The following is a 26742-nucleotide window of genomic DNA, read 5'->3' on the forward strand; positions in this document are numbered from 1 at the left end:
ATAAGTGGTAACTTCAGAGAGAGGTGCAGACTCTCCTCCTGCAGGCTGGTGCTCTGAGTGCTGGGGTAGAAAACAACTCCTCTATTTCAGCTGCAAGTTTTTTTCAAGGTGTTTGTTCAAAACGTTGCTGCTAGTGGGAGGGGGGAATTGTTTGGAAAGGCACTAGTTAGCCAAGGCCACCACAAGCCAAAGACTGCAGTGGTGGTTCAGCAGCTTGGTGATGAGGAGCTGCCCCCTGGAACCACCCCATTCACCAGTGTCAGGATGCCCATGGTGACCAGCTAAGGAAATGTGTCTGAGGCTCCAGGAAGGACCAGACAGTCATGTGTGTCATGAAACCCAGTGAAATACAAGTCAAAGAAAAGCCCAGTGTGTTGTTCTGGCTGGTTCCCCCTGTTTGGTTTTGTGTCCCCTTCCCTTTTTCCAGTCAGCTGGATCATTTTTACTGGAGCAATGGACATTTCTCCAGGCTGGTCTGGCTGGCTGTGGTGATGAGATTGAGTAGCAAGTCCTGGGACTCAGAAGCTGAGAGGGAGAAAAGCTCTCTAGTCCATGCCTGAGTCTGAACCTCAAGACTGTTTGCTTTTCTGGTCATCTCTAGCATGGCAGACTGGATCATCCACATTAGAATCACAGCATTATAGAATAGTTGCTCAGAGAAGACTTTTGAGATGATTGAGTCATTGTATTGAAACAGTCTGAAATACTAGAGGGATTTGGAAGCCTGAGGTTGACTGTATTGCTGTGTTTCAGTAAAGATGGGAAATGGAAACTCAAATAATTCTAAATTTCAGCTTCAAGCCCCTCTCCTGTTCTCCTGGCTCCAAGGAAAAGCCCAAATTCAAAAAGGCTCTTTTTCTAAACCTACCTCAGGGCAGCAGGATCCTGTTAAAAATAGCAAAGCTGGCCAGAGTTGCCTCTTTTTGTGACACAAGGCAAAGTGTTTCTCTGCTTCTTCATTTACTTTTGCAATTTGAGAGTCAATTAATTCCCTGCATCCACTCTCAGCTAAATAATCTTCTCTGTCCTTTCTGCTTCCCTTGCCCTGATGGTAGGGCTGTGAGTCTCACCCAGGATTTGGCTGCTCCCAAGGAAATAATTCGTTCTCACAAACCTGTATGTTTTAGGAGACGTATGTGTTAGGCCTTAACATAGAGCAGAATACTATAATTTTTCCAGCAAGAAACTCTTTCAGCCTATAAATACCAGTGATTACTACTTTTTTGCCAAGTAGTTCTTACTAGAAGTGGAAGATGTTGTACATAGCATGGATTACTGATCAACAAGAGAAAGAGGACTGGTAGCATCCAGAAATGAGCTATCAGACAGTAGAAAAAACTGAAAATTATTAGTCAGTGCAATGGATAGAGGACAGTTGCTCTGGCTGTGGGGGGTTATGGGATTTTGCAAGCAGTGCTGCAGAGTGGCATTTTCATGCACAGGTACCAATAGGTATAAATCCATTTGGAAAAAACAAAAACAAAAACAAAAACAAAAAAAACAAACAAAGCCCCAAAAAACAGAAACACCAAACCAAACCAAAACAAACAAAAAAAAATACCCCACACATTTTGGGATAGATAAAAGAAAAAAAAAAAGTAATATCTAATGGATAACTCAGTTTCTGTGAAGGTAAAATGTCCTAAATGTGATTTAATTTGCACAAGTGAATTAAGCTCACTTGGCAACAGCAAGAAAACATTGCTGGCTGACAGTTTGTCATCACCTCTGACTTTTTTGTTTTCTCCAAAGACGGGAAGTCTCTACATGATTTCTGGCTGAGTGGTTCTGCAGAGCAGAGATTTTTGGAAGACAGGGCAACAGACCTGTCATCACTTGGTTGAAATGAGGGAAGTGTGGAAAAGCAGTGTCAGGTACAGGACAGGGTGTGCTGGGGGAAAAAGATTCCATCCTAAGCTGCACAGGTCAAGGATGCCTCTGTCTCTCTGCCTTTGCCTTTTGCAATTCAGTGCACAGCACAGCTTAATTTGCAGAGGCTAGGATGTGCTAAACAGCCCCAAAAACTGTGCATTTTGTGTGGTGATGTAGCTGGAAGTTTTTGGAAGTTTTATGTCTGCACATACTTGGTGCTTCAACCCTGCGGTGCTGTGTGAAGATGCACATTTTGGGATTTGTGTCTGCCTCAACTGTCCATACAAAAAAACTACCCCTGAAGGTGGATGTGAGGGTGCAGTTCCATGAGACTTTAAACTCTTGAATGCACAGAGGTTACTGAGTGCACTCAGGAGGTGCTGAATGAGAAGTCAGAGATACCCAAACTCATTGCCAGGCAAAAACCTGGTGGGAGAAACCTTTGCTTCCCACAGAGTCTTATCCCACCACTGGGATGTGTGAATTCCAGCTGAGGCAACAGCTGTAGGAGTTTGTAAAAGACCCCCTGAGAACTGTAAAATCAACTGCAATCAAGGGCTTGTTTCCTGTTTGAGCTACTTCCATCTCCCAAATTAAAACTGACATAGAGGAAGAGGGAGTGAGGGAACAGTGCTCAGCAAACAGGTTTCCCCCTCAGAGTGGTGATATTTCTGCAGCCCTGGCAAATGTGATCTACAGAAAACCTAAACCATTCTGCAGTGTTGCAGGGCAATATGTCTGTCATTGCAGACTGGAGCTGTCTGGCAAGGACAGAGCACAAAGCAACTCCCCAGCAGCTGGATATTTTTAGGAATTGTCTTATTCTGAAAGTTTTGAAGTTTTGGGTTTTTCAGCTTGTAGGAAGGCACCATGTTGCTCGACTGCCCCTCTGGAACAGAGAGCCCTTCCTGGTATTTTCTGGTGCCTGCTGGGATGCTGGCTGGCTCCCTGTGCTGGGGAGAGATACATACTCTCCCTGTATCTGATGATTTCAGGCTCCTGAATCAGTGCAGGTCTGGGAAGAAGAGGTGTCACATTGCAGAAGGGCTGAAAAAAAAAAGGACAATATTTTAAGTTCACAGTAGTGTTGAATGGAACAGGGAGTAGGGCCCAGCTCTGCTGCAAAGCAGCTCTGGATGCTTGAGAGTAGAGTCCAACGGGGAAACCTCTTCATTGGTCTTTAACCCACTGTGCTTTGTGTGGCCTGTGAGTGCCATGCAGTGCTGCAGCCACTTCTCCCCATCACTGTTTGGAAGTGCAGCACTGGGGTTTCCAGGTCTGCACCTCCTGGTGTCATCACCTCCTGTTGTAGTCTCCCTCTGTGCTGCTCTTCCCATCGGCTCTTGACCCCTGTGAGGAGGTGATTAGGTCTCAAAGAAGATCAGATGATAGAAACCAGTTTTAGAGTGGAGATCAGGAAAAAAATTCATTATGGAAAGGGCTGTCAAACACTGACAGGCTGCCCGAGGCAGTGATGGAGCCCCCATTCCTGGAAGGATTTAAACGCTGTGTGGATGTGGCACTTGGGGACATGGGCTAGTGGCAAGTTTAGCAGTGTTGGGGGAGTGGTTGGACTTGAGGATCTTAGAGGGCTTCTCCAGTCTAAAGGATTCTGTGCTTCTGTGAATCAGGAGGGAAACTCTGTGCTCCAGCAACGAGGATGCTCCAGTGCTGGTGGCAGCATGGCTCTGACCTCTGCTACAAATGTCCACTGGGAAAGCAAATCCCTTCCCTCCACGTTCCCTCCGTGCAGCTTTGCTAATTATTCATGAGGAGTCATTACCAGGTAAGCCATCCTGGAGCCACCAATACCCAATCCAAGACATCTAAAGGGCTTGCCCCAGCTTTTTCTGTATGAGTTCTGTGACTGATCTTATCAACAGAGGCACCTATGTCTAGGGGAGAAGAGTTGAGAACCTCTTCTCAAAGAGCAAAGCTATCTTTTTATTTTTCTTTTAGGGGGTATGGAGCAAATGGAAGAGTAAGAAAAATAGTATTTGAAGCAATAAATGAAACTGCACAGTGTATATACTATTTTTTACATTGAGTTGCACTTAGAATTGTCTTAATTCACTGGCCCTCTTGCAATTTCTTCACTTTGCTAAGTCTGTTCTGCTTTTTAATTTTTTAAAGCAAATTTTTAGGAGGTTGATTTTTTTCATGTCCTGTGGCTAGGTGAGGTGTTCGTTTGTACAAGAGCATTTATGTAATGCTACTTAAGGAGGAGGTGAGCTGGGTGGAGTGATGGCTCTAACTGGAAAATAGACTTTTTTTTTTCTCCTTTAATGGTCATACTTGTCTTATGTTAGATCTCTGTCGCAAAATTATTAGTCCCACTGAAAACTGTACATTTTTTCTCTCTTAATGAAAATTTTTATAGAACTCTCTAGGCATCAGGCTGCTGGGCTACCACTGATAGCTTCAGTTGGTGCTTTTATTGTCTGCTGTTCCCTTGCAGGAGACACTTGATTTGTCTTGCCTGTTTTCAAGAATTATTAGTACTGGATATAGTTACTCAAATCTTTTGATTAGCTAGAGACTGTTTATACTCTATTTTTTATGGAAGGCTTCAGCTCTAGAAATTGCTTTACTAATTGATTTCAGGATGGATTTTCTTGTGGCTGAGGAATTAATGCCTGCAGTGGCACTTACGTGACAAATCCTTTCCAATAGCCACATTGTGCCTGGGCTTCACTGTTATTTTTAGGAAAACAAACAATATGTTGGGCATAACTAACTGCAGTTGTGTTTTTTCTTCACATATATGGTACTAGAATTATTTTGAAGTATTTTTTTCCAGTAACTTTGCATTTCTACTGTTCAAGTATTTCTCTAACGCTGTGCATGAACTAATTTAAACTGTACATTAATAAGCTCTCCTAGTTTCTGTGTGCTTCATATTTCATTGACTGCTGTAGAGAGAAGGTTTTCAGATATCTGTGTGTCACCTCTTGTATTATTCTGCCTCTCTTTGCCTCTCTACAGCAGCAGCAACAGGGGGATGTCCCTGATCTTGCAGTTTGCAGTGACCACGGGAGACGGTTTTGGTGCTAGCACTAGTTTGCTGATATTATGGCTCAAAGGATGTCTTGGCAAAGAGGGGAGGAAGTAAGACCTAAATTTTACCAGAATTTCTGGAATGGCCTCCCCTGTTTAAAAAAAAAAAAAAAAAAAAAATCTGAACATAAACAATACCATGCTTTTGTCTCCCAGGATGAATTCATTCTTGGATGCTGTTTCAAGGGGACATTTAGAGGGGTGGCAGACACTGGTGCTGCTGGATTTTTGGTGATTAAGGCACAAATAATCCCATGAGCACCACCCAAGCTCACCTTTTTGAAAAGTGGTCTTTGAAGCTGGGATCCCACTGGTTCAAAAATACTCACATGGGTCTGCAGAACATCCCTACATTGTGAGGCAGAGAGGACAGCGTCTGATCTGAGTGTTTGTGGTTGCATAGTCCCTTTGGATTTTAAACCTTCACATCCCTTGGGTCTGTGATTTTAAACTGACCTTGTAAAACAGCTCTAGAGTGAGGAAGCCTTTCTGTCAGGCTTTCTTCACAGAGGTTTTGGGAAAGGTTCCTCAGAAAATCCTCCTTAGGGCAGTTGGAGCTTCCCTGTTGTAAGGACCTTGAGGTGGCATAAAGTGGCAGTGGTAACCTTTGACTTGTTAATTTCTCATGGTCTAATGGAAAGGATCTGCTCCTCTGTGAAAGGGAGAGAAAGAACTGCCACCAGCAGTAAATGTTTATCCCATTATTTACATGAAGTTTTTTTATTTCCCACTGGATGTGTGTAGGGATTCAAACTTGCTATCCTGCAATCAGCAGGAGAGAGAGATCTTCAATTTGCAAGACAAAAAATTATTCAAGGAAAAGAAGAATGTTTGAGCACTGCTAGCTAGTCGCTCTTCTAGCTAGTCTGATTAAAGCATTTTTATTCATTGCCTTGGCACTTAATGAGGAGCCAGGAGATGGCACCAAAAGTGCTACAGGATGTGCTCTATAAGAATATTTACCTGTGTGTGTTGTAGCTGTTAAGAGGTATTAAATGGGTTAGACATTGATGGCACACAAGAAAGGAAGAGAACAGTCTGTTTATTTCACTTTCAAATATACATCCTCTTAATTTGAAGTGCAGCTCTTGACTTAGTTCTTACATTATTTATTATTATTAGACACCAATGCCTTCTCAGCATATTTATTTTGTTAAATTACACCTCTGAAATTAAATGCAGCCTCTTGTCAGCTTTAATGTTCTTCTGCCTATTCTTATAATTATTATTGATAAGAGGTGACTTTCAAGTTAACAACCAGTGGATTGATAAGGCAGCTGTTGTTATGTTACCTGAGTGCTTTTCAGAAAGCTTAGCTCAAGGGCAAACCGTGATTTCTCCAGTGTGGAATGCTGAATCCCCAGCCTGCAGACTGCTGGCCAAAGTGGTGTTTGTGGCTGTGCTGTGCCTGGGTGACGTCTGAAAAGCTGCCCCCAAACTGTCCCCTAGGCTGCAGAGTTGTGTGTACCTGCAATCAGTGAGCGTGTCGGCTCTTGGGGGTGCACAGTGGGGTGCCCCCGGTGTTAATTTTTGAGCCGTCAGAGGGTTTCTGCTCCTTTCTCTTCTGCTCTTCCCTCCTGCTCTCCGAGGCCCTTCTCCTCATTCTCAGGTAGTAGATCCGGTTGGCTTCCGGGTGGGTGACTTTGCAGAGGGGCATTTTGTAGATGGCTGGGTTTTCTGAGGTTATCAGCAGGAAGAGGAGCGCGGAGAGGCAGAAAGGCCAGGTGCACACTGGCAGCCCGAGCTGGCAGGGGACAGAACAGACACCAAAAAAAAAAAAAAAAAAAGGTGTCACTTCGGTACCGCTTTTTGGTCTCTGTGCTTTTGTCTGCCTGTGGCTAAACTCTTGCATTTGGGAAGCTGGGAGTGCCTTGGTTGCCCTGAAGGGACAGTGGCTACCAAATGCGGATTCAGCCGGCCACACAGAGGTCTGCTCTTCAGCTGGAGTGTGTGGGGCTGCACAAAGCATCTGACACTGCGGACCTCAGTCCTGCCAGAGGCACAGCTTCAATACTGATGCTGGATGGAACGTGGCACCAGCATTGAAGCAACTGAATCAGGCTCCAGAGCTCTGATCGCTGCAATGAAAGGCAAGACACCCAGCTCACACGTGGACACCTGAATTCTCTAAGAGAAGAGCCAAATTCTACTCTCTCTGTTCTGCAAAATATGCATGGAGAGTATGATGCACACATATTCCCTCTCCCCAGTGACTATATGACACTAGCATCACATCCAACCCTCAGCCCTCTCTGTTCCCCCACTCTGGACCTGAATTTAGGTCTTCCAAAAGCAAGATCACGGGGATAAAAAGTGGACGTCCTTTTTCCTGATGCCTCCCAAAAGCAGGTGTGCTTAAAGCAGCCCATATGCAGGGACCTACATGTTACTGAGAAGATGCCAGATCAAAATGCTCAGTGCATGAAGCTGCTAGTTCTAATATTTTTTTTAAGTTAGTAAATCAGTTTAACTGAAATATCCCTTTGCTTTAATCTCTCAGATCTTAAAGAAGAAACAGACATTTCTGTCTTCACTCCTTTCTTGATTTGTCCAAATATAATAATTTTGTACTTAAGAGAACAGTCTCCCCCCTCATTTTAGTTGCCATACCCAGTTCAAGCTTCAATAATATCTGTGGGCAGTGTTGGAGAAAGACCTTGAATGAAGAAAATGAAAATTTAGATAATTTGGAATTGCTGAAAGATAATGTTCAATTAAGTATTTAATCTCAAACCATATGCTGTTGCTGTAATTCACAAATACGTGCACAACCCTGGTGTGGGTAACATGCTCCAAAGGTCTTTGAAATCTTATTATCAGATATAAAGTCTTCAGAGGCACAATTCAGCTGACACAGGGTTTGTACAAGACCTGCCAACTGGTTGCAACATTCTCATTTCAATGTTGTCAAAGCTGACATGGAGAATTTTGAGGCATTTCCGTAATATTATATCTGAACAAATCAAGATGCAGTTTAAAAAAAACCAAAAAAAACCCAACCAAACAAAAAAACTCAGGTAAAACACAAAACCCCACACTTACCACAGAGAGTGCATTAGCAAGAGCTGCTCCGGAGTAGGCACAAAATAATGCTGAGAAGAGAAGACCAAAGAGAGCTCAGGATGAGGAAAATATTGTTCAATTCTCAAAAAATATAAATTCAAAAATATGAATTGTCCAGCAAAATATCCTCCCAGCTACCTAATGTGAGGTTCACTGCTAGAATTCAACAGTTAGTTGAAATGTCCCAAGAGAAAATGGCATCAAGTTGCACCAGGGGAGATTTAGGTTGAATATTAAGGAAAAATTTCTTTATAGAAAGGGTTGTCCAGCTCTGGCACAGCTGCCAGGGCAGTGGTGGAGTCCTCATCCCTGGAGGAATTAGCAGCTGTGTGGATGTGGAAGTTGGGGACACAGGTCAGTGGTGGCCTTGGCAGTGCTGGGGGCACGGTTGGATTGATGATGTTGGAGGTATTTTCCAACACAAATGATTCTGTGACTACATTTTGTCCTATCTGCTCTGTAGAGATGGATGGTGAGTGAAGAACATGGTTTTGTCAGGAGGAAGTGATGGTGGTGTTTCTTTTCTCTTTTATTTCTTTTTATTTGGCATGACCTGACCCACATGCAGTGGGAATTGCAGAAATTCTCCAGCAGGGCTGGACTTCAGAAATTCTCTGCCCTGTGGCCTCATACTACAATCAGTTGCCAAGGGGTCTCTTTGCCCCAGTTTGCCAGGGATGGCAGAACAGGAGGCAAGGTCAGGCACCCAAGGGTTAAATCAAGGAAGGAAAAGCTACTGAGAAACCCAGAAACTGTGCTCAGGACAATGAGATAAAGATAATTGGAGCCTGGGCATATCTTCACAGGGATGTCTTAACTGGGAAATTTCTTGAACTGTTCCCACAGTGCCTGGTTTTGGCTGCTGTTGGATGTGGGGTCTTTGGGTGGATGGATTTTAAACTGACCTGGTGCAACAGCTCCCTCCTTATGACACATTTCCCCCAGTGATACATATAATCACGGAAAGGCTGCTTCTGTGAGTCTGTTGAATTGCTAATTGGTTAAACGTCCTCATGGATTAACTTGTGCTCATTCCACAAACAGTGCTTCCACACTTTCTAGATGTTTCCGTGTTATCAGGGTCTAACGCTCTTCTCTCTGTACTTGCACAATCAAGCCCACTGCTGATGCCACCAGAGAAACAGCTGTTGCCGCTGTACCTACTTTTGGGTCAGACAGAGTGAAGGCTGGCTCTAAACCTGTGCTCCTGTCTTAGTCTGGGAATGCTAGATGTGTCTGGGGGTGTGTATTCTATTGCCATCTGTTAGAGGTGGGGCTGTTATCTTCTGTTAATTGAGCCACCTGTTAAAACAGATGGGGCAGGTTTTTTTAATCTCTTCCACAACCAATCTTCCCTCCAGGAGTTCTCTTCTCTTCATGGTCAGTGAGTGTCCCTGCATGGCTGATAAAATTCCATCATCCCATGGTGAGATGCTCTGCCCAGGGGGAGGAACCAAACATTCCTACCTGGATACAATCTGACCCCTGGAACACCACAGCACCTTTTGCCCACTGCATTCCCAGAGGAGCAGCTTTCTTCCCCACTGCATTCCCAGAGGAAGCCCAGGCCCATCCACACCAGCCCTGGAGCTTCAGAGGAAAACTCCAGCCTTGTCCAGGATCCCTGCTCCAGCAGAAGCACAGCTGGCACTGCAGGAGGGCTGAGCCCCCATGGAATGGCACTGCTGCCACCACCCTGACCCACAGGCTGCCAGGGCCTGTTCTCACTCTGGCAGTGTTGTTTTGTATTACTGCATTGTTTATTTTTTCTTTTAATTTTTATTTTTTTTTGTAATAAAGAACTGTTATTCCTACTCCCATATCTTTGCCTGAGAGCCTCTTAATTTCAAAAGTAAAATAATTTGGAGGGAGGCGGTTTTCATTTTCCATTTCAGGGGAGGCTCCTGCCTTCCTTAGAGGACACCTGTCTTTCCAAACCAAGACAGCTCCTCATAAGCTGCCCACCTGCACAAATTTTTGCCTCCCCTTTATGTAAAAGATACTCACCACAGGCAAGTGAGAGCAAATGCGTCTGCCAGGTCAGGGCGTAGAACATGCCCCCGATGGCAATGCAGGCCAGGGCACAGTTGTAGTTGTGCAAGCCAAGGTAGATGCTGTCAAACGGGGATGCAATGCTCAGAGCTGCAGGACAAAGGCAAGGCTGTGAGGTCAGGTGTGAGAGGAACCTGCAGGAGGAATCTGTCATCTCTTCCTCATAACATCAAGATGGGTTTGTCTGTTCTCACACATGCGCATTCAGAAGAAGAAGGATGTCAAAGGAGGCTTATTGTTTTGGAGCTCTGATAATGTCCCTGTGGTGGAATTTGGCCCAGTCTCAAAGGTTTATTTCAGACAAAATTTCCTGTGTATTCTCTGAGTGTGTTGTATCCACACAGACAGGTGGAGGATCCAGCCACTGTGGGAAAACCTTCTCACCTGGGCGTCCTCCTTGCAGACAGCTGTGCTCACACACACTGTTTAAAGCTCATATATACCCAAATTTTGAATATCAGAGGCACAACTGCATGTCTTTTGTGGGTGCAAGCAAAGTTTTCCATTTTTTTCCTAGTGACCTCTGTGAGATACGGTCTAGTTACTAGAGGTGGTCACTTCACCTGTTCAGTGGAGATTCTCCACGGGGATGGGAGCTGGGGGTCTGCCCCAAATCTGACCTCTTAGAAACTTCTGCAGGATTTCTCACAGGCTTCAGGAGTACCAGTGAAGAGGAGAGCTCAGTATGTAGTGCACAAACCACTTTCCTGACATTTGTAATATTAATACATTTCTTTCTATATTGTCCTCATCTGCCTCTGTTTCATCACCATATTTGTAGCCAGAAGCTTTCCCCTGACCTTTCCCTTCTAGATTAAATATCACTCCTCTACAAGTCCTGCCATATGCTCTTAGCCATACAAATTGTGGACAGTTTTGTTTAAAATCTGAATATAAGGCAGCTACATCTTGTGCAAAGTGCTTCAGAGCACAGAGGACTTGATGGATTACTGCCTTTTCCAAGAAATCAGACTACTCTTATTCCGTCATCTGTGTTTATTAGCATCGGTCTTTTAAGTGGCATTAATGTTGTCTAACCTCTAGGGTCTGCTTCACATCTCTCTATGTTGTTTCTCTCTAGTTAATGGAGAGATAGGACATTTTTAGTGGCATTCATTTTGGTATTTTGAAAAAATCCACAGCAGGACTGAGCAAACTGCATCCCAGAAAAGTCTGTTTCTCTTCCTTGGCCGATTAGTTCCGAGGCAGACCTTTGCTTGTGGTCGTCATTTAAAGCACTTGTGGCGGCAAGAAATCAGTTCTGAAAGACTTTCTCCAGGTTTCCTCATGATCTCCATGGGATTTATCACATCCAGTGGCTAGAGGGTTAAGTAAGGTGGAACTAACCACCTGGCTGAGTTACAAATCTAACAAAAAATGTGAAATTTAAAGAAAGCCTGCTTCTGCTCTTGCCTGCACTGTGTTGTGTGACCTTTACTAAGAGCTTTCAAATTTGGAGACAGTTTGAAAAATGAGAATGTTGTCCCAACTACTGCCAAGCCGATGCAGCTTTAAAGTCTGGACAGAATCTGTCTGGGATCAAGACGACTTGGTTGCAAAAAGAACTTGGTCAGTATTTCTTACCTGCAAACATCCCCACAGCTGATCCAATTGCAGCATGTAAACAAATCAGTGGGGAGGAGATGAGCAGAGCCACAAGGAAAATGCCTCCAGTCCAGGGGTTTCCACAACCATACACTTGTCCAATCCCAACTGGGATGGATTGTAAGAGCTGCAGCAGATGGCAGAAAACAGCTTGTTATTTATTGTCTGTCTGTGCCCTGAGGGAGACAGCATATGTTTTGTCCAAGCTATTGGCTGTCCAAGCTCCAGGCTCTTGTAAGCAATCTCCCTCCATCTTTCCTACACAATCTCTCCTGGCATTGGAATGCCTTAGTTATGTCATCCCAAAGCCTTCTTCTTTTCCAGGTTGAATAAACCCAGTTTTCCAAGCCTTTTCTTATAAAAAATGTGCTCCATCCCTCTGATCACCTTGGTCCCTCCTCTGGGCTGGCTCCAGCAGCTCCACGTCCTTGTGCTGTTGGAGCCAGGGCTGGGGCAGCTCTGCAGGTGGGCTCTCAGCTGAGCACAGGGGCACAGGGGCAGAATCCCCCCTGCCCTGCTGCCCACGCTGGGGGCTCAGCCCCGGGCAGGGGGGTTCAGGCTGGGGCAGGTCCAGCTCTCACCCACAGCACCCCCAGCTCCTTCTCCCGGGGCTGCTCCCTCTGCTCATCCCCAGCCTGGGTGGATCCCGGGGGCTTCCCTGGCCCAGGTGCAGCTCCAGCACTTGTTGGCCTTGTTAAACCTCATGAGATTCCCCTGGGCCCCTTCTCCAGCCTGTCCAGGTCCCTCTGGATGCCATCCCATCCTCCAGCTGTGCCAGCTGCACCTCTCAGCTTGGTGCCATCTGCAAATCCGCCGAGGTGCCCTGGATGCCTCTGTCTGTGCCATTAATGAAGATATTCAATAACACTGGTGCCCAGATGGAGCCCTGAGGGACCACCTGGGGCCCTGAGCCATGGCCACAGCCCTCTGGATCAGTTACCCTGTTCTCTTTTGGGAAGGTGACCCTCCAGAGCTAGAGCTAGACATGAGGGGACTGGGTATAAATGAGTTTCTGTCACTTTGAAGCCCTGATTTTTCCTCTGAATTTTCCTATTGCCACTGACAGTGTTGCTGATGTTTTTTTTTTAACCTGGACAGGAGGAGGTCATATCCAGATGTGTGCTGGATGTACACTCCAGACTATTTTTGGGACAACCCACGTCTGAGGGGAATGAGAGGCTCAGGTTCTCTGCTCCCTCAGGCTCCACCAGCCTTTCTGCTGGATCAGCCAGGACTGTCCCTGGGGATTCTGAGTGGCACTGAACCAACTCAGGTACTTGTGTGACTTCTGACCCATGTGAAAGTGTCACCCAGAGGTGAACGCCTTCATGCTCACCTTTTCAGTGACATACCATAAACCTGTTGGTGTGAAGCTTACCAGTGGCACATTGATGTCAGACCAGGTGATATTGGGCACTGCAGCTACGGGTTTGATGAGGGTTGTGGGGAAGAAGGGGTTGTAGTGTCCTGTGGCTGCCAGGTACAGGGTCACCGCGATGTTGAAGGGCAGAGTGAAAACAGGAAGGTCCCATTTGCTGAAGATGGATCCCAAAGCACTGGACAGTACTGGGCTGAGAACAGGAGAAGAAATTCATCACAATTTACAGTGGTGAGACAGACTGCCTCTTTGGTCACAAAATGACAATTTTGGCAAATAAAGGCCAATACAGTTCCTTGTAGCAACACCAGGTGGTGGATACCTTAATATCTTAATCTGCATCAAACAAAGAGTTGTCAGAAGCTGTTCATCTTTCTGAAAAAAATAATGTCACATCCACGTATGTACCCAGTACCACATTTGGGCATGGACAAAGACAGGTAATCTGACTTACTATTCAGTTAAAATTTGAACAAAAAGCTAAAAAGAAAATTTTGGGAATGTCACGTAAAGAACTGGGGAGAACTTTAGACGGTCTAAAAAAGCTGCTGTCTTGAGGAGGCAGGAGGGTGTTGGAAATTAACCAGTTTGCTCTTTTTTTTTTGGTCTTTGTTTTGTTTTGTTTTGTTTTGTTCTTGTTTAAACAGTTTGAAGGGTATCAGGAGATGTAAGATGTCTGGAAGAGAAATAAAGCAGAAGAAGTGATCAAAGGCAGTGGAAAATATTCCATTAAGAAAGATAAAAATATTTACTGTGTTGGACACTATTTTTGGGGACTATGAGGCCCAACAGATGTAAGATGAAATCACCACTAGCAGAGCTGGGCAAGGTGTTGGTACCAGACTTCACTCAGACCTTGACTGATGTCATTTTGTGCTGCCCAGGTACCATCTGAAATCATACACAGTTTGCTGAAAACTGAGACTTGTTTTTATATAGCTTGATTGCATATTTATAGCATGTAAAGTGTTTGGGGTGAGAGTCAACCTAGAGTCAAAACACAAAAAACATGCAAACCTTGAAATACCATGGCCTTTCCCAAAGTTCTTGTCTGTAGAACCTAGGATATAATCTTTGTTTGATCTGCTCTCCTCAGGATATTTCCAGACTCCCTGATTCCCACTTGAAGTGCGCATCCTACATGAAGGACTTTATGGGAGCATGTTGGCAAGGTAATATCTGATTTTTTATGAGCCCCAGACAGCTCAAGGAAGAGAAGAAATGGCCAGTCCTTTGTGCAGATGGCCAGTGTTTTCCTTCCAGCTGAGCTCTTCTGCTACAGGTGAGCTGAATAGCTCTTATGGTCTACTCCAAGTAGCGGTGAACATTACAGTGTATAAAAAAAAAATCAATTTAAAGACTTTACGTTTTTCAAGGAACTGGATTTGAGCCCTAGAAGGTCATTAAGCTGGTTATAATAAAAAACAACTCCATCCAAGTTATTTGACATTTCAATAGCAACATCTTGTGTCCCGCTGTACAGGTACTATCAGTGGGGAAAATGCTTTGTTCTCCCTGTGTAATCTCAGATGAAGCCTATTCTTTTTTTGACAAGTTTGGTTCCCAAAGGAGTTTACAGATTTCCTTGCTTGCAGCTGTAGGGGAAAAAAAAATATCAGTACTTCAGTGAAAATGGTGTCCTAATTTCTGTGCTGAAATACAAAGCTTCTGTCACTTACACATCTTGTCAGGAAAAAAGGAAACAGTTAAATAAATGCTGACTTCTAAAGCTGAAAGTCAAAGTATCGGTTAAAAAAATCACTGAAGTGTCTGATTTTAAAATATTTCAGCTCTACCCTCAAGACTTGTGAACTAAACAATGAAGAAAATTTTGAACAAAAGGCCTCAAGGAATTCTGTCAGATAAGACAAACGAAACATTCTTGCAACATGTTCTGGGTTTTGAGAGATTGTTATAAAATGACCTTTGTTGAGAATGACTAAAGAAATGAAATATAAAACAAATCTGATCTTAAAAGCAGCGAAAATCCAATAATGGCTTGCATCTTACTGCTTACAGTGATAAAATGTGACTATTAAATTAATTTCAGTTAAGGCTGTTAAACAGATTCTGCAGTGCTGTTCAGATCCATATTTAAAAATGGCAAAATTTAATCCTGGACGAACATGGCCTGTCCTTTGGAGCTACTTGGAGGAATTAATTTTGCTGGTGACTGGGTGCACATCTGAGAAGGAGAATATTGAATTCAGCCCCAGGATGAGCACAGGGTTGATTCAGGGCCTGGATGAGGAAGAAGCGTTGTGGTGTTGGGCGCAATGACCTCCAACCCGTGCCTGTCCTGCTGCTGAGGGCCATTTTCAGAGGGCTGGGGTGGGGCTGCTTTGCCTGTGCGCTATAATCAGTGTTTCTGTGCCCTCAACTCCTACCCCACGTCCCCCACGAGTTCTGTGTGGTGACAAACAAAACCCTCCGGTGCCATAAAGTCTGGGGTCACTGGCGCAGGGCAGAGGGGGCCTCAATGTGCCTGAGCTGTTTGCAGCCAGACACATCCTTTGGGAATTGTCCATAGGAGGAGTGATGCCTCAGGTTTTAGCTTTTATATTCAGGTTCTGTACTGCTTTACTGTGTACTTCTGAGTTTCATATTAGGGGATAATAAGCTTTCTTCACAGAGCAGGGAGACAAAGCAATTCCTTCTCTAGCTGCGGACCAAGGACAAATGATCCAAATTTCAGGCCCAAGAGCATGAACAGTGGACTGAAGAGAGAACAACAAGAAAGATGGGACTTGGACAATTAACTCCAATATGCAAATGGAGCAGAACTTATAAAAGTGAGAGACCCCGTGACCGGCTGTCCATTTTGTGACCATTTTGGTTCATCTTGGGCGCAGCCCTGGCTGGGCTCTTGTGCTGCCCAAGGTGTATCCACGGAGGCCTTTTAATAAATCCCTACGTTATTCTTTAACTCTGCCTAGTCTGTGTTCTAGGTCAGCCTTCACAAGGCATCAGGAGCAGTGGCACTTACCAGGCCATGGAAATCACTGCCACGGGGGGCAGAAGCCACCAGTAGTAATCCCCTTTGTCAGAGTAGACGGCCATGAGCAGGCCCACCAGGATCCCGTTGTAGCCGTGCAGCCCAGCTGCGATGGATGACCTGCGATGGAAACAACTGTGAGGCAGAAAGCTTTGCTGAAGGCAGCCCATCACTGGGACCCACAGAAATGCAATTTGCAAGCGTCCTGCCCCTGGTGAGGGGGTGAAAAAGCAGTGAGATTACTGATGTACTGCACTAGTGTGTGGAAGTGGAAAGTCTGGGGACTGCTGGGTGATGGAGGGGGATCCTTGTGACGCAAAGGACCTACATGGTTGTGAGGATGGTTGCCAGGGAGAAAGAACTGTGTGTTTTCAGGAAGACAGCCAGCCACAGGGACAGGCCAGCTCTTCTTGGGCCACAACTCTGTTTTCACCTGAGTCTTCTGTCTCTAACAAGGCGCAGTGACCCATCAGTGAGCTCCAACTAATATCATCACAACCATCAATATTTATTAAGTGCACGAGGACCCGAGGTGACACCTACCTGTCCTGGCTGAGGGCCAGCGCAGTTAACGTGGACACAGTGGTTCCAGTGCAGCCGGTGAGCATCCACCAGGGGCTCTGGATGAAAAGCCCCACCAAAATGATCAGTCCACTGAGGGGGTTGTTGACAAACATCACCTGAGAGGTCCCTCGCAAGATCCAGTCCACCAGCTGAACCATTAAGGGCTTGTCTGGAGGAGATCAAGGCAAAACACTGTTGAAAAGGCATCATTTTAGCAAAGCACAATCTCTGCAGCCCCTTTCTGGGCGCAGAACAAAGGTGAAATATTAACAGTTCTGTAAAACAGGTCTCTGACTGATTGTTGTCTCTGCATATTGTGCATCTGGCACTTGAGAACTAATAGGGATGTACTGGGCACTGCTATAAAATTTATGGAGGGACAGACAAACAAGTGATTTATTTATGGTGGTCAGAGAATAGTCAAAAGGTTATATGTATGGTAGATCACTTTAGATTCTGCTGTAAAATCAGTAAGGAGACAGACTCTTTTTGGTGTATAATTCAAATGCAGAGGAGGACTCCGAAAGTATTTTGTAAGTATATAGGGAAATATGAAAAGGAAGTGATTTTGCTGTTTTAGGAAGAAAATCACCAACCCTGAATATGGAGGAATGGTGTATATAGGAGATGGGGGTCAAAGGTTTCTAAAAAGCATTTTGAGAGCTAAAGAACTTAAATTAGAAAGCAGTAATTATAGTTTGGACAGTACTCAGGGCAAAGAGGCATTTCCAGAGGACAAAGAGTTATTGCTCTTTGGCGAAGGTTATTGAACCTGGACAGAGTAAACAGACACCAAGCACAGATACCTTATGTGAGTGTAGGGGGAAGGTGGGATGAAGGCACTGCAATAACGTTTTGCTCCTTGTTCTCCTACTGCAAATTTACTTGAGTTTTTCTTCTGCCTCTCTTCTGGGAAAACTGCAACCATTTCTGAACTGCTGTGTGTTATTAAAGGATGATGCAAGGAGAATGGATGGGAAAGGGGAGCTGCTTCCATGTACAAGATGTTCAGATGTTCATACAATGTGCGTATGCAGCTTTTATCTTCTTCAAGATTTGAAATGAATAATCTTAATTTGATTGTTCATTAGATGCAGCTTAAGGTGCCAGGGTATTTTCTGTATATGGGCAATGACTTATCTCTAAGAATTTCTTCCAGGCAGGGTTAAAGAGGCAGAGCAAGGAGGAGGAGGAGGAAGGGGCTCTTTAGGGGAAAATAACCAGGCTTGTCTGAACTAATTTTAATTAGAATTTGGTGTTGAGCTATGCAACAGGTATCAGCAATACACTTAGTTTCAGACACCAGTATTAGCTGTAAAAATTCAAATATAATCAGAGGACAGTGGCCAAAGCTTTCCAGAACACGGAGTAAGAAAAGCTGTCGACAAAGCATGGACCACTGGAGTAAAGAGAAAGAAGGAGAAGATATTCCCCTGTGTCTGGGTATCACACTGGGCCTGGCTGTAAATGGATGCCTCCTATTTCTCTCCCATTGCTGGAGGTGTACTGCTAACAGCCCTAGCCTTGACAGAGGACACACAGTCTTACACAACCTCTCAAGCCCTCATCCCCAGTATTTATGTGTAGCTTGGACTGTCTGCTCATGCATTGCTCCTGTCTGGACAGTGAACCTTTGAGATCAGTCTTGGCTTCTATCTTATGGCATTCTAACACCCTCTCAGTGCTTATTGCTCCCCCAAGGCTGGGAGCTCAAGAGCCTCTGCCCCTATCAGGAGGCAGTTCCCCATCATCAGCCCACAGATGGATGAGAGACAGTGGCTGATCCAAGACAGTTACAAAGGAGACTCAACCCCCAGCCCTGCCATGTGATTCTAGGCACTGCTCTGTGAGACATGATGCTAATGACATGTAAGTGATTGAGTGTGAAAGACATCTTACGACTGTGCCGAATTTTGCCTGCTGCCATAGCTATGGCCAGAGGATGCAGTGAGATTCTCTTCCTGAGAGTGAGATAATTAAAAGGGCAGAGTTTGCAATGAGCTTGGACCATGCTGCTTCTTGCTCTGCCTCAGGGGGTGAAACACATTTCGCTGGAAGTACTGATGGCAATATGGATATCCCCAAACGCATCCTTCTGCTTACTTTTCATCCACTCTCCATATTTGTTCATTTCTCCCGTGAGATACCCAAAACTATGGTGGATCCAGTTTCCACTTCTACAGAGTGGGTCCTGGGTTCTTGGCATCTCCTTCTTGTACAGCTGCCTCTCCTTGGGATGTTCACTCACAATGATCTCGCCGAGCTCCATCCTCTTTTTGGTGATGGTAAAGGGTAACTGTAAATCACAGAGACAGTATGTTAGAAAAACCTTTTGGGTTGGGTTCTGGAGGTTGTCAGAGCTGATATCTTTTATCAAAGATGGGATGTTTATGGCGAAGGGATCTGCAGGATCCATAGCTGGGAGTGGTGTGTGCTGCAGTGCTGTCTCCTTTCAGGGATGGGGACCAGGCAGTGCCCTGCTGCTGTCATGGGGCTGTGGCACAGACACAGAGCTGCAGGGGGAAAGAGAGACGTGGCATGGGTGCCTTGGAGCATCCCACCCTCACTCCAGCTCCTGATGCAGCCTGTGACAAGCTGCTGGCTGGACATGAGACATGACATCTCCCAAAAAACTGAGTAGCACCTGTGTGCTGACCATGCTTGGCTGAGTGCAGCTCCTGTGGCAGGTGCTGAGAAGGGAGCCTGCTGAAGTTTGTCCAGCAGTGAGCTGCAGGCAAGCAATGCAAATTGCCAGGACAGCAGCAGAAAGTAGGGGATGAGAAAATACAAGAGGAGAGGCTGAAGTGTGTGTCCTTTTTGATGATGTGAGTTGGTGCTTTTGTATATCACCAGGAATCTGTGATGCTCCTCATTTCACATCTGCCTTTGATAGACCAGCAGGAGCAACCTGGGGTAGCATCAAAGCACTGCACAGAAACCAGCATCCACATGTGTGTTTTGACAAGGATAGTAGCACTGGCTCAGGGCTGTGTGCTCCTTAGTCAGCAGGTGAATATTCAGCAGGAGTAAGGGTTTATTAATTTTCCAAATACAATTGTGGGGCTTTGCTCATTAAAAAGTCTATTACCATATGAACATTAGAGGAAAAAATACACAAATACACTGCATTGCAGCCTGGTGAGCTACGCTGCAGGTTAACACCCTCAAAACTGCATCCCTGCTGCCCGAGGGAGCCTGGCATCAGCTGTGGGATTTGCTCTGGTGATTTTGATATAGTGTGGCTGAGTTTCTTCTAGGTGTTGCCCCAAAGCGGACTGCGCAGTGAAGGGCTTGCCCCCTGTTTTGTGGAATATGGGCACCATCTTCCGGTGGGAGCCTCTTTGCGGGCGGCTCAGAGAGGCTGGCTGTCAGCGTGGCAGCCTGCAGCAGCGGCAGGGAGGGATGCTTGGCTGCAGGAAAGGCTGCTTTGCAGAGAGCAGCACTGACGGGAAGATGGCAAGGGTACCTGCGGCTCTGAATGCCCTCAGAAGAAGGTCCTTGAGCAACAAAAGCTGCTTTCCCTCCGCCCCTGGCAGCGCGCTGCGGAGTGCAGCCCTGCACACGCCTTGCGCCGTGCCTGTTCCCCAGTGCTCTGGCTCTCTCTGCCGGCGGCTCTTCCCCACGGCAGTTTTTGGGGCGACCTTCACCATCGGCGTCAGCCTGGCGAGGGCTGCACCGGCAAGGGAGGCTGTTTGTGTGCGACCGTGTTAGCGAAACCTGAGCGTCGCTCGGTTTGTCTGAGCCTAACGGGGGAGGATTATAGAAGGTATTAAACGGGCAAAAAAGCAAACAAACAAAAAAAACCCCAACCCAACCCAACCCAACCCAACCCAACCCAACCCAACCCAAACCAAACCAAACCAAACCAAACCAAACCAAACCAAACCAAACCAAACCAAACCAAACCAAACCACCACAAAAAAACCCCAAAAAAAACCACAAAACAAAACAACCCCCCCCAAAAAAACAACAAAACAACCCCCCCCAAAAAAAACCAACCAAACCAAACCAAACACAAAAAAACAAAAACAAAAAACAAAACAAAACAAAAAAAAAAGCCAAAAACAAACAAACAAACAAAACAAACAAACAAACAAAAACCCCCACAAAAAACCAAATCAAACCAAACCAAAAAAACCCTGTGGTTGTGCTAGGAATAGATGCCTGCAAACCTTGATAATTGGGATGGGAAAGAACATAAAAGCCTATCCAATTACACCCCCTGACATGGGCAGGGACACCTTCCACTACCCCGGTTGCTCCAATACCTGCCCAAACTGGCCTTGGGCACCGCCAGGGATCCAGGGGCAGCCACAGCTGCTCTGGGCACCCTGGGCCAGGGCCTGCCCACCCTCCCAGCCAGCAATTCCCAGTTCCCAATATCTCATCTGTCCCTGCCCTCTGGCACTGGAAGCCATTGCCTGTGTGCTGTCCCTGCATGCCTTGTCCCCAGTCCCTGTGCAGCTCTCCTGGAGCCCCTTGAGGCCCTGGCAGGGGCTCTGAGCTCTCCCTGGAGCCTTCTCTTGTGCAGCTGAACAGCCCCAGCTCTGCCAGGCTGGCTCCAGAGCAGAGGGGCTCCAGCCTTTGCCCAGAGGTGTTTCATGGGGCTGTTAACAGGGAGGTTTTGAGGTTCTGCAAAGCTGTGCTCAGTGCAGGAACAAACAAGGAGCAAAGAAGATGGGGTTGGTTTCATTATCCTGCTTTGTTTTCTGATCTGTAATCTCATTCTGTCCAGAAGCTGAGTCCAGTTCCTGGTTTCAGTTTAAGGCATCCTTGGTGGCTGCTAATTTTGGCTATTCCTTGTGGCTAGCCAGGAAGACTTTGATGTAGGGAACACTCAGCTGGAGTTCCCCTTCTCCTCCCATGTGTCCTTTAGGCAGAGGGAATTTGCAGTGGTTAGATATTGGGAATTTACATCCCTCTGAAGTAGGAAGAGACCAAATCCTACTGGAAAACCAGATATTTGTGCCTGGTTATATCCCATGAGCACTGGGGCTTTGTAAAATGCATAATTTCCTTGGGTGTAGCTCTGGGTGCTTTCAGGTGGAACTCAGGGCATCTGAGTCCACAGCTGCCAAAAGAAAGTTCTTGCTATTCCCACAGACAGCTCAACCTGGGATGCTCTGATGAGGCACCAAATAATTTTTGGGAGGGACACAGGGTCAACAGCACAAGCAGAGAAGAGATTCCAGAGCAATGCCAGGCCAGCACCTGGCTGTCACTGAAGCTGCTTTCCCTACAATGGTTCACAGCCATATTTAGCAATTGATCTGCTAACAGAGTTAATTCTCTGGTGAACACTGGAACAGACTGCCCAGGGCAGTGGTGGAATCATCATCCCTGAAAGTGATCAAAAGCTTTGTGAATGTGGCACTTGGGGACATGGGTTAGCGGTGGCCTTGGCAGTGCTGGGTTATTGTTGGATTTGATGATGTTAGAGCACTTTTCCAACTTAAACAATTCTGTGCTTCTGTGATCCTATTCCATTTTGTCTGCTTTATTTGCTCATGTTCTCCCTGAAGTGTTTTCCAAAGGTTTTCAAGACCTGAGGTGGGCTCAGAGAGCTGCTCTGGATCCATGTAAAAGGGACAGGAACATGTCTTACAGTCTTGAAGTTTTAGGGATGCATCAGTAAAGAAAGGTGAGTGGTCCCTTTGCTGTGACCACGAGCTGTGCAGTACAACTGTTACCAGCAGGGAGAATAAATGCCAAGGGGCTGTGTCTAGGTCATTGCAGCACATTAAAAGCTTATGCTCATTTTAAACCCCACCAGGAAAAATTACTTGGGGGTTTTACAAAGCAGAAACATGACTTCAGAGCTCCTTACAGGGCTGCACAGCTCAATTCCCTCTGAAATGGAGATGTGGGACCTGTGTATTTTTAAAATTATTGTCTTGCTCACATCATTTAACTGTCAGGAGTTAAGAGCAATGTCGTCATATGAGACCCCTTTGCAGTCAGTTCCTCTCTGCAGGGAGAAATTAATATCTCCAGAGAGTGATTGGTATCTCTTTTTCCTAACATACCTAGCTGAGTTGTGAAAAAGGAAAAAAAAAACCTGAGGGTGTTCTGCCTCTCTTTTTCCACTGGCTGCAGAGGGAGCCTGGTGGCTGAGCTTTTGGAGGTCTGTTTGCAGGCAAGAAAAGTTCCAGCCTAAGAGACTTTGCCAAGGTCAACCTTGACGATTTTGGAAATGGGATCTGTAGTCTCAGGCTAGTACTTTTAAATCACTGAACCATCTGCAACAGGCCTGTAATCTATATCAGGTCGGGCACTGAAGTTCTGGGGCTAAGAAAAACACCCCAAAACTCGCCCCTTTTTATGATTCCTGCTTGTTTTCTTCTTATGGATTGGAAGGGAACTAAGTCTCATCTTGAATGGAGCACACTCATATGGCTGGAGGAGAAGGCTGAAGAATTACCAGATTTGGGGGGAAAGAAGTAGTGCAAAAAGAAAAAAAAATTTTGGGGGTGCTGAAAGTATCTGCAGCACTGCAGTGGTGAATTGTGGGGCTGAGTTTATGTACGAACAGCCCAAGGGGCTGGAACAGCTGGATAAGACTCTGGAGGGTTGTGATGGGCACAGTGATCCCTGTAGGATCATTCCACCCTGGAAATAAAACACCATTTCTTTTCAGGGAACACCTGTCAGTCTACCGATGGGCTGGTGCTCAGTGGTACAGGCTGCATGAATAACAGAGAAATCATTCGAACAATTATCTAATTAAGGCTAATGAGAGCCTGAATCACTTATGGCACACCTAGGGCTGATGAGGAATTCCTTGAGAAAGGGCCTTTTGTTAGCAAACACCAATTCATCAGTGTGGTAATGAGCAGGCCTGCTTGTTAAGAACATTTTCCAGACTGCAGGGTAGTGCCAGGTGGTTGGGACTCACCTCCAGACCTACCTGTGCCTGCTCATCCCCCAGCAGACAGCTGCTGCAGCCTGCTTTTGAGGCACAGGGTGCTGACAGCACAGAGATGTGTATTTTTAAAGCCTTCAAGCTCTGGGTTTCTCTTTGGCTTGTGCTGCTAAAGAGAACGTTCCCAGCATACCAATATGACAAAGCTTTCAGTGATCTGGTGGCCTCATGCAAATTAAAAAAAAAAAAAAATTCAAACCCACCAATTTTTTGGTCAGAAGAGTGAGGTGGTGCATGATCAGTGTGATGGGTGACGAGTAACACTTGAGCCAAATGTTCTGCAGGGCTGCTGTTTGTGTTGGGAGCTTGGCCATGTGCTAAGGTACCTGAAGCCAAGCCTGGATAAATTATCTTTCCACTTCTGTGCTGAAAGCACAGTCATCAGAAACGCATTGACTTCAAGGGACGTGGCCTCACAAGGGTCTTGAAAAGAAACAGTTTGCAAAAGCACATTTCTCTCATAAGAAGCCATAAAAGAATAGAGAAGAAATACCATGTACAGCTAGAGGGGAAAACTTTGGGATGCTGACAGAACGCTTGGCTGAGTCGTAATGACTTTGCCAAGTGAGGCTCTACCAGGGATCAACCTGTGGTGTTGAAAGCAAATGAAAAAATCAGGGCATTTCAGAACAGTTGCTGAGGATGCATGCAGCACAGTTTCTGAGAATAGTTTCTGAGACCTTTAAAATAAGAAAAAAAGAACAAAAAACCAAATAAACAACCAATCAAACAGAAAAAACACCCAAAAGTAAAAAAGGTGCTCAGATGACCTTTTTTCCCATCACAGTCATTAAATGAAGTCACATCTCACAGCAGTTCTATCATATCTTTACAAGCACAACTACAACAATTAGCAGTTGGGGTAATTCAGTGGGGCTAATTATGATTCTTACATCCTCATTTAGATAATTGGCTTTTACAGTGTGGTCTTGGAGTCTTTCTGTGTCTTCCTCTCCCAGTCTCTGCATTGTGTAATGCAATACTTTGCTCCAAGGCGAAAGTTTACTACTTCTTCTTTCCCCCTCTGCTGCAGCAGTATCTCCCATTCTGCCAGTGGAGGCACAGAGTTTATTTAATGGATTTTATTGGTGCCTGTGGTAGAAGCTGTGCTGGCACCATTTGTGTTTGGATTGTCTGTACAGCCACAGTCACACACACAGACACATGCACATGTGTGTAAATGTGAAGGAGGAGGATTTGGCTTCCTTACCACAGATCTCCTGAATGGTGTTGCTAGAAAGGGATTCATGGACTCGTAAAGTGGTTTGTGTTGAAAGGGACATTAAAGCTCATCCTGTCCCACTGCCTGCCATGGGCAGGGACACCTTCCAGCCTTGGACATTTCCAGGGATTGGGCAGCCACAGCCTCTGTGGGCAACCTGTGCCAGGCCCTCATCACCCTTCCAAGGGAAGAATTTATTTTAATACATTATATTCTATTAGTTCTATTCCTCTTGACTCCCTGTAACCATTTAAAGGCTTGCCATTATGTTGCCTCTCCATGGCTGACATGGAATGATCAGTATCATCTCCAGGGAGATCACCCAGGTGTGTGGGACATCATCGTTGGGATGGGATGGATTAACTTCCAGAAGTGTCATCCTTGCAGTGACACGGAGAGACCGAGATGGGACCTACGAGGGTCGGTGTGTGCAGTGTGAATGTCTGTAGCTGAGCATCTTGCCTTGACTTCCACTGAAGGGCTGGTCAATATATGCATCTAGAGCATGATTCATCCTCCCCCATCCTACACAGATGAATCATGTCCCAAATGCTGTCACATTTTCTGTCTATAATGGGAAAGACAGACAGCTCAGATGCACACAGCTGCACCACGTGTGCACAGGGAGAGGCGTGATGAGTCTCAGCTAAATGACTGTCCTAAGGTTATTCAGGAAATCTGTAGCTCACTGAGATATCAAACAAGTACACCTTCATGTTTGAACCAAGTGCCTCATACATGAAGAATTTTCAAAATGCTGTCTGTTTTTTAATAATAAAAGTAGTCAGGTCAGGTAGATATTTTAAGACACAAAAATCCTGTTTTCCTGCATATGGTTCCAGTTATACAACCAGAGGGGAAAACAAATAGAGAAAATATGAAATATAAAAACCGTAGCTTCTAAACAGAATGTTTTTCAAAGGTTTCCATGAGGTGTTGGCTGTTCAGTAAAGCAGACTGTAAAACAATTTTACAAGCCACATTTATTCTAAGAGCTCCACTTATTGAAGTACAATTCAAACTCTTGTTCTGCCGGCCAAGTTCCATAAATTAAACACTTGTCCAATAACACATACCTCTCCTCTGTTTCTTTTTGGCTTTTTGTGTTTGTGCGTCTCTCTCGCTCTTATTTTTTTTTTTTTAATCCTTTGCAAATGGAAACAAAAAGGGTTTGCTTCTTTTAGGAATGGATTTAAGAAGCAGAGCAGTGAAAGTAAAAATAAGGCAAGGAAAAAGAAAACAGGTCAACAGACTAAAATGAGACTTTTGTTCCATTATTTTGCATCCTGCTAACACTGATTTACAGCAAGGGCTAAATCTGTGGTGTGAAGCTGTGTGATGTCAAACATTCAACTAAAGCTCTGCCTCTGGATATTATGAGAAACCAGCCAGGTGACCTGACAGCTAGGAAGGGAGGCTGGATGTGTGTTCTGCCTTCAGAGAGAACCCAATATCGCTCCCTTCCCTAGAGCGTTATGCCCTTAGAGATGTGACCATCACCAGGATCAGCCTTTTCCTACAAGAGAGGGGTCAGGGAAGGGTGAGATATCCTGTCTGATCTGGAGCAGGAATGGACCTGAAGATATGTGAAGGAAAAGCCTTGCCAATAGTGCTCCTGGGCTCACTGTGCCTTCCCTTTCCCACCTTTTCTCCTGCTTCTCTGTGCTGTCACCCACCTTCAGCTCATGGCGCTCTTTCAGTTTGCTCTAGAGCCTCATTTTCAGGCTGTGTCTAAACCTTGCAGATTCTTTCACTGAATCATAAAGATTGGAAAAAAAAACCCCAAGATCATCAGGTTTAAACTTTGACCAATCCCCATCTTGTCACCTAGATCAGAGTACCATGTCCAGTTTTTCCTTGGGCACCTCCAGGGGTGGGGACTCCAGTGTTTAGCAACCCTTCCCATGAAGAATTGCTGTGTCCTCTTGTCCTGTCATATCACTTCTCCTTTAGCACAGGATCTGTCCTGCTGGTCACACCTGCCTTGTTGTGTCAGCATCTTCCTGAGTTTC

General features: G+C 45.4%; 1 protein-coding gene and 2 long non-coding RNA genes across 8 annotated transcripts in view; 2 read left to right on the forward strand and 1 right to left on the reverse strand.

Moving 5' to 3' along the window:
* LOC128781950 (uncharacterized) overlaps positions 1–9800 on the forward strand; it is a 17617-nt gene extending 7817 nt beyond the window's left edge. Inside the window, exons 3-4 of one of the 3 annotated variants that reach the window (XR_008428581.1) lie at positions 3504–3658; positions 9354–9800. This is a non-coding gene — a long non-coding RNA (uncharacterized LOC128781950). Of the gene's footprint in view, positions 1–3503; positions 3659–3831; positions 3900–4857; positions 5027–9353 lie in introns of those variants that run through there. The other 2 variants (XR_008428579.1, XR_008428580.1) reach the window with 2 other exon arrangements.
* Positions 5952–16875, reverse strand: LOC128781948 (urea transporter 2-like). Of its 4 annotated transcripts, none has more exons than XM_053931995.1 (7): positions 16566–16875; positions 16014–16142; positions 13028–13220; positions 11629–11776; positions 10000–10134; positions 7972–8021; positions 5952–6673 (listed from the first exon to the last, which is right to left on the reverse strand). In XM_053931995.1, exons 1-7 carry the CDS (start codon positions 16742–16744, stop codon positions 6404–6406), a joined length of 1104 nt encoding a protein of 367 aa, XP_053787970.1. In that variant the 5' UTR covers positions 16745–16875; the 3' UTR covers positions 5952–6403. The 4 variants fall into 4 exon arrangements, with proteins under 4 accessions (XP_053787970.1, XP_053787967.1, XP_053787968.1 ...); XM_053931992.1 differs by lacking the exon at positions 16566–16875 and adding an exon at positions 16351–16391; XM_053931993.1 differs by lacking the exon at positions 16566–16875 and adding an exon at positions 16266–16337.
* The window catches only part of LOC128781951 (uncharacterized), a 28811-nt gene continuing 18606 nt past the window's right edge, over positions 16538–26742 (forward strand). The window contains exon 1 of the long non-coding RNA XR_008428582.1: positions 16538–16622. This is a non-coding gene — a long non-coding RNA (uncharacterized LOC128781951). The remainder of the gene's footprint in view (positions 16623–26742) is intronic.

Source organism: Vidua chalybeata, chromosome Z (assembly GCF_026979565.1).
Source record: "Vidua chalybeata isolate OUT-0048 chromosome Z, bVidCha1 merged haplotype, whole genome shotgun sequence".
Classification (NCBI taxonomy): domain Eukaryota; kingdom Metazoa; phylum Chordata; class Aves; order Passeriformes; family Viduidae; genus Vidua; species Vidua chalybeata.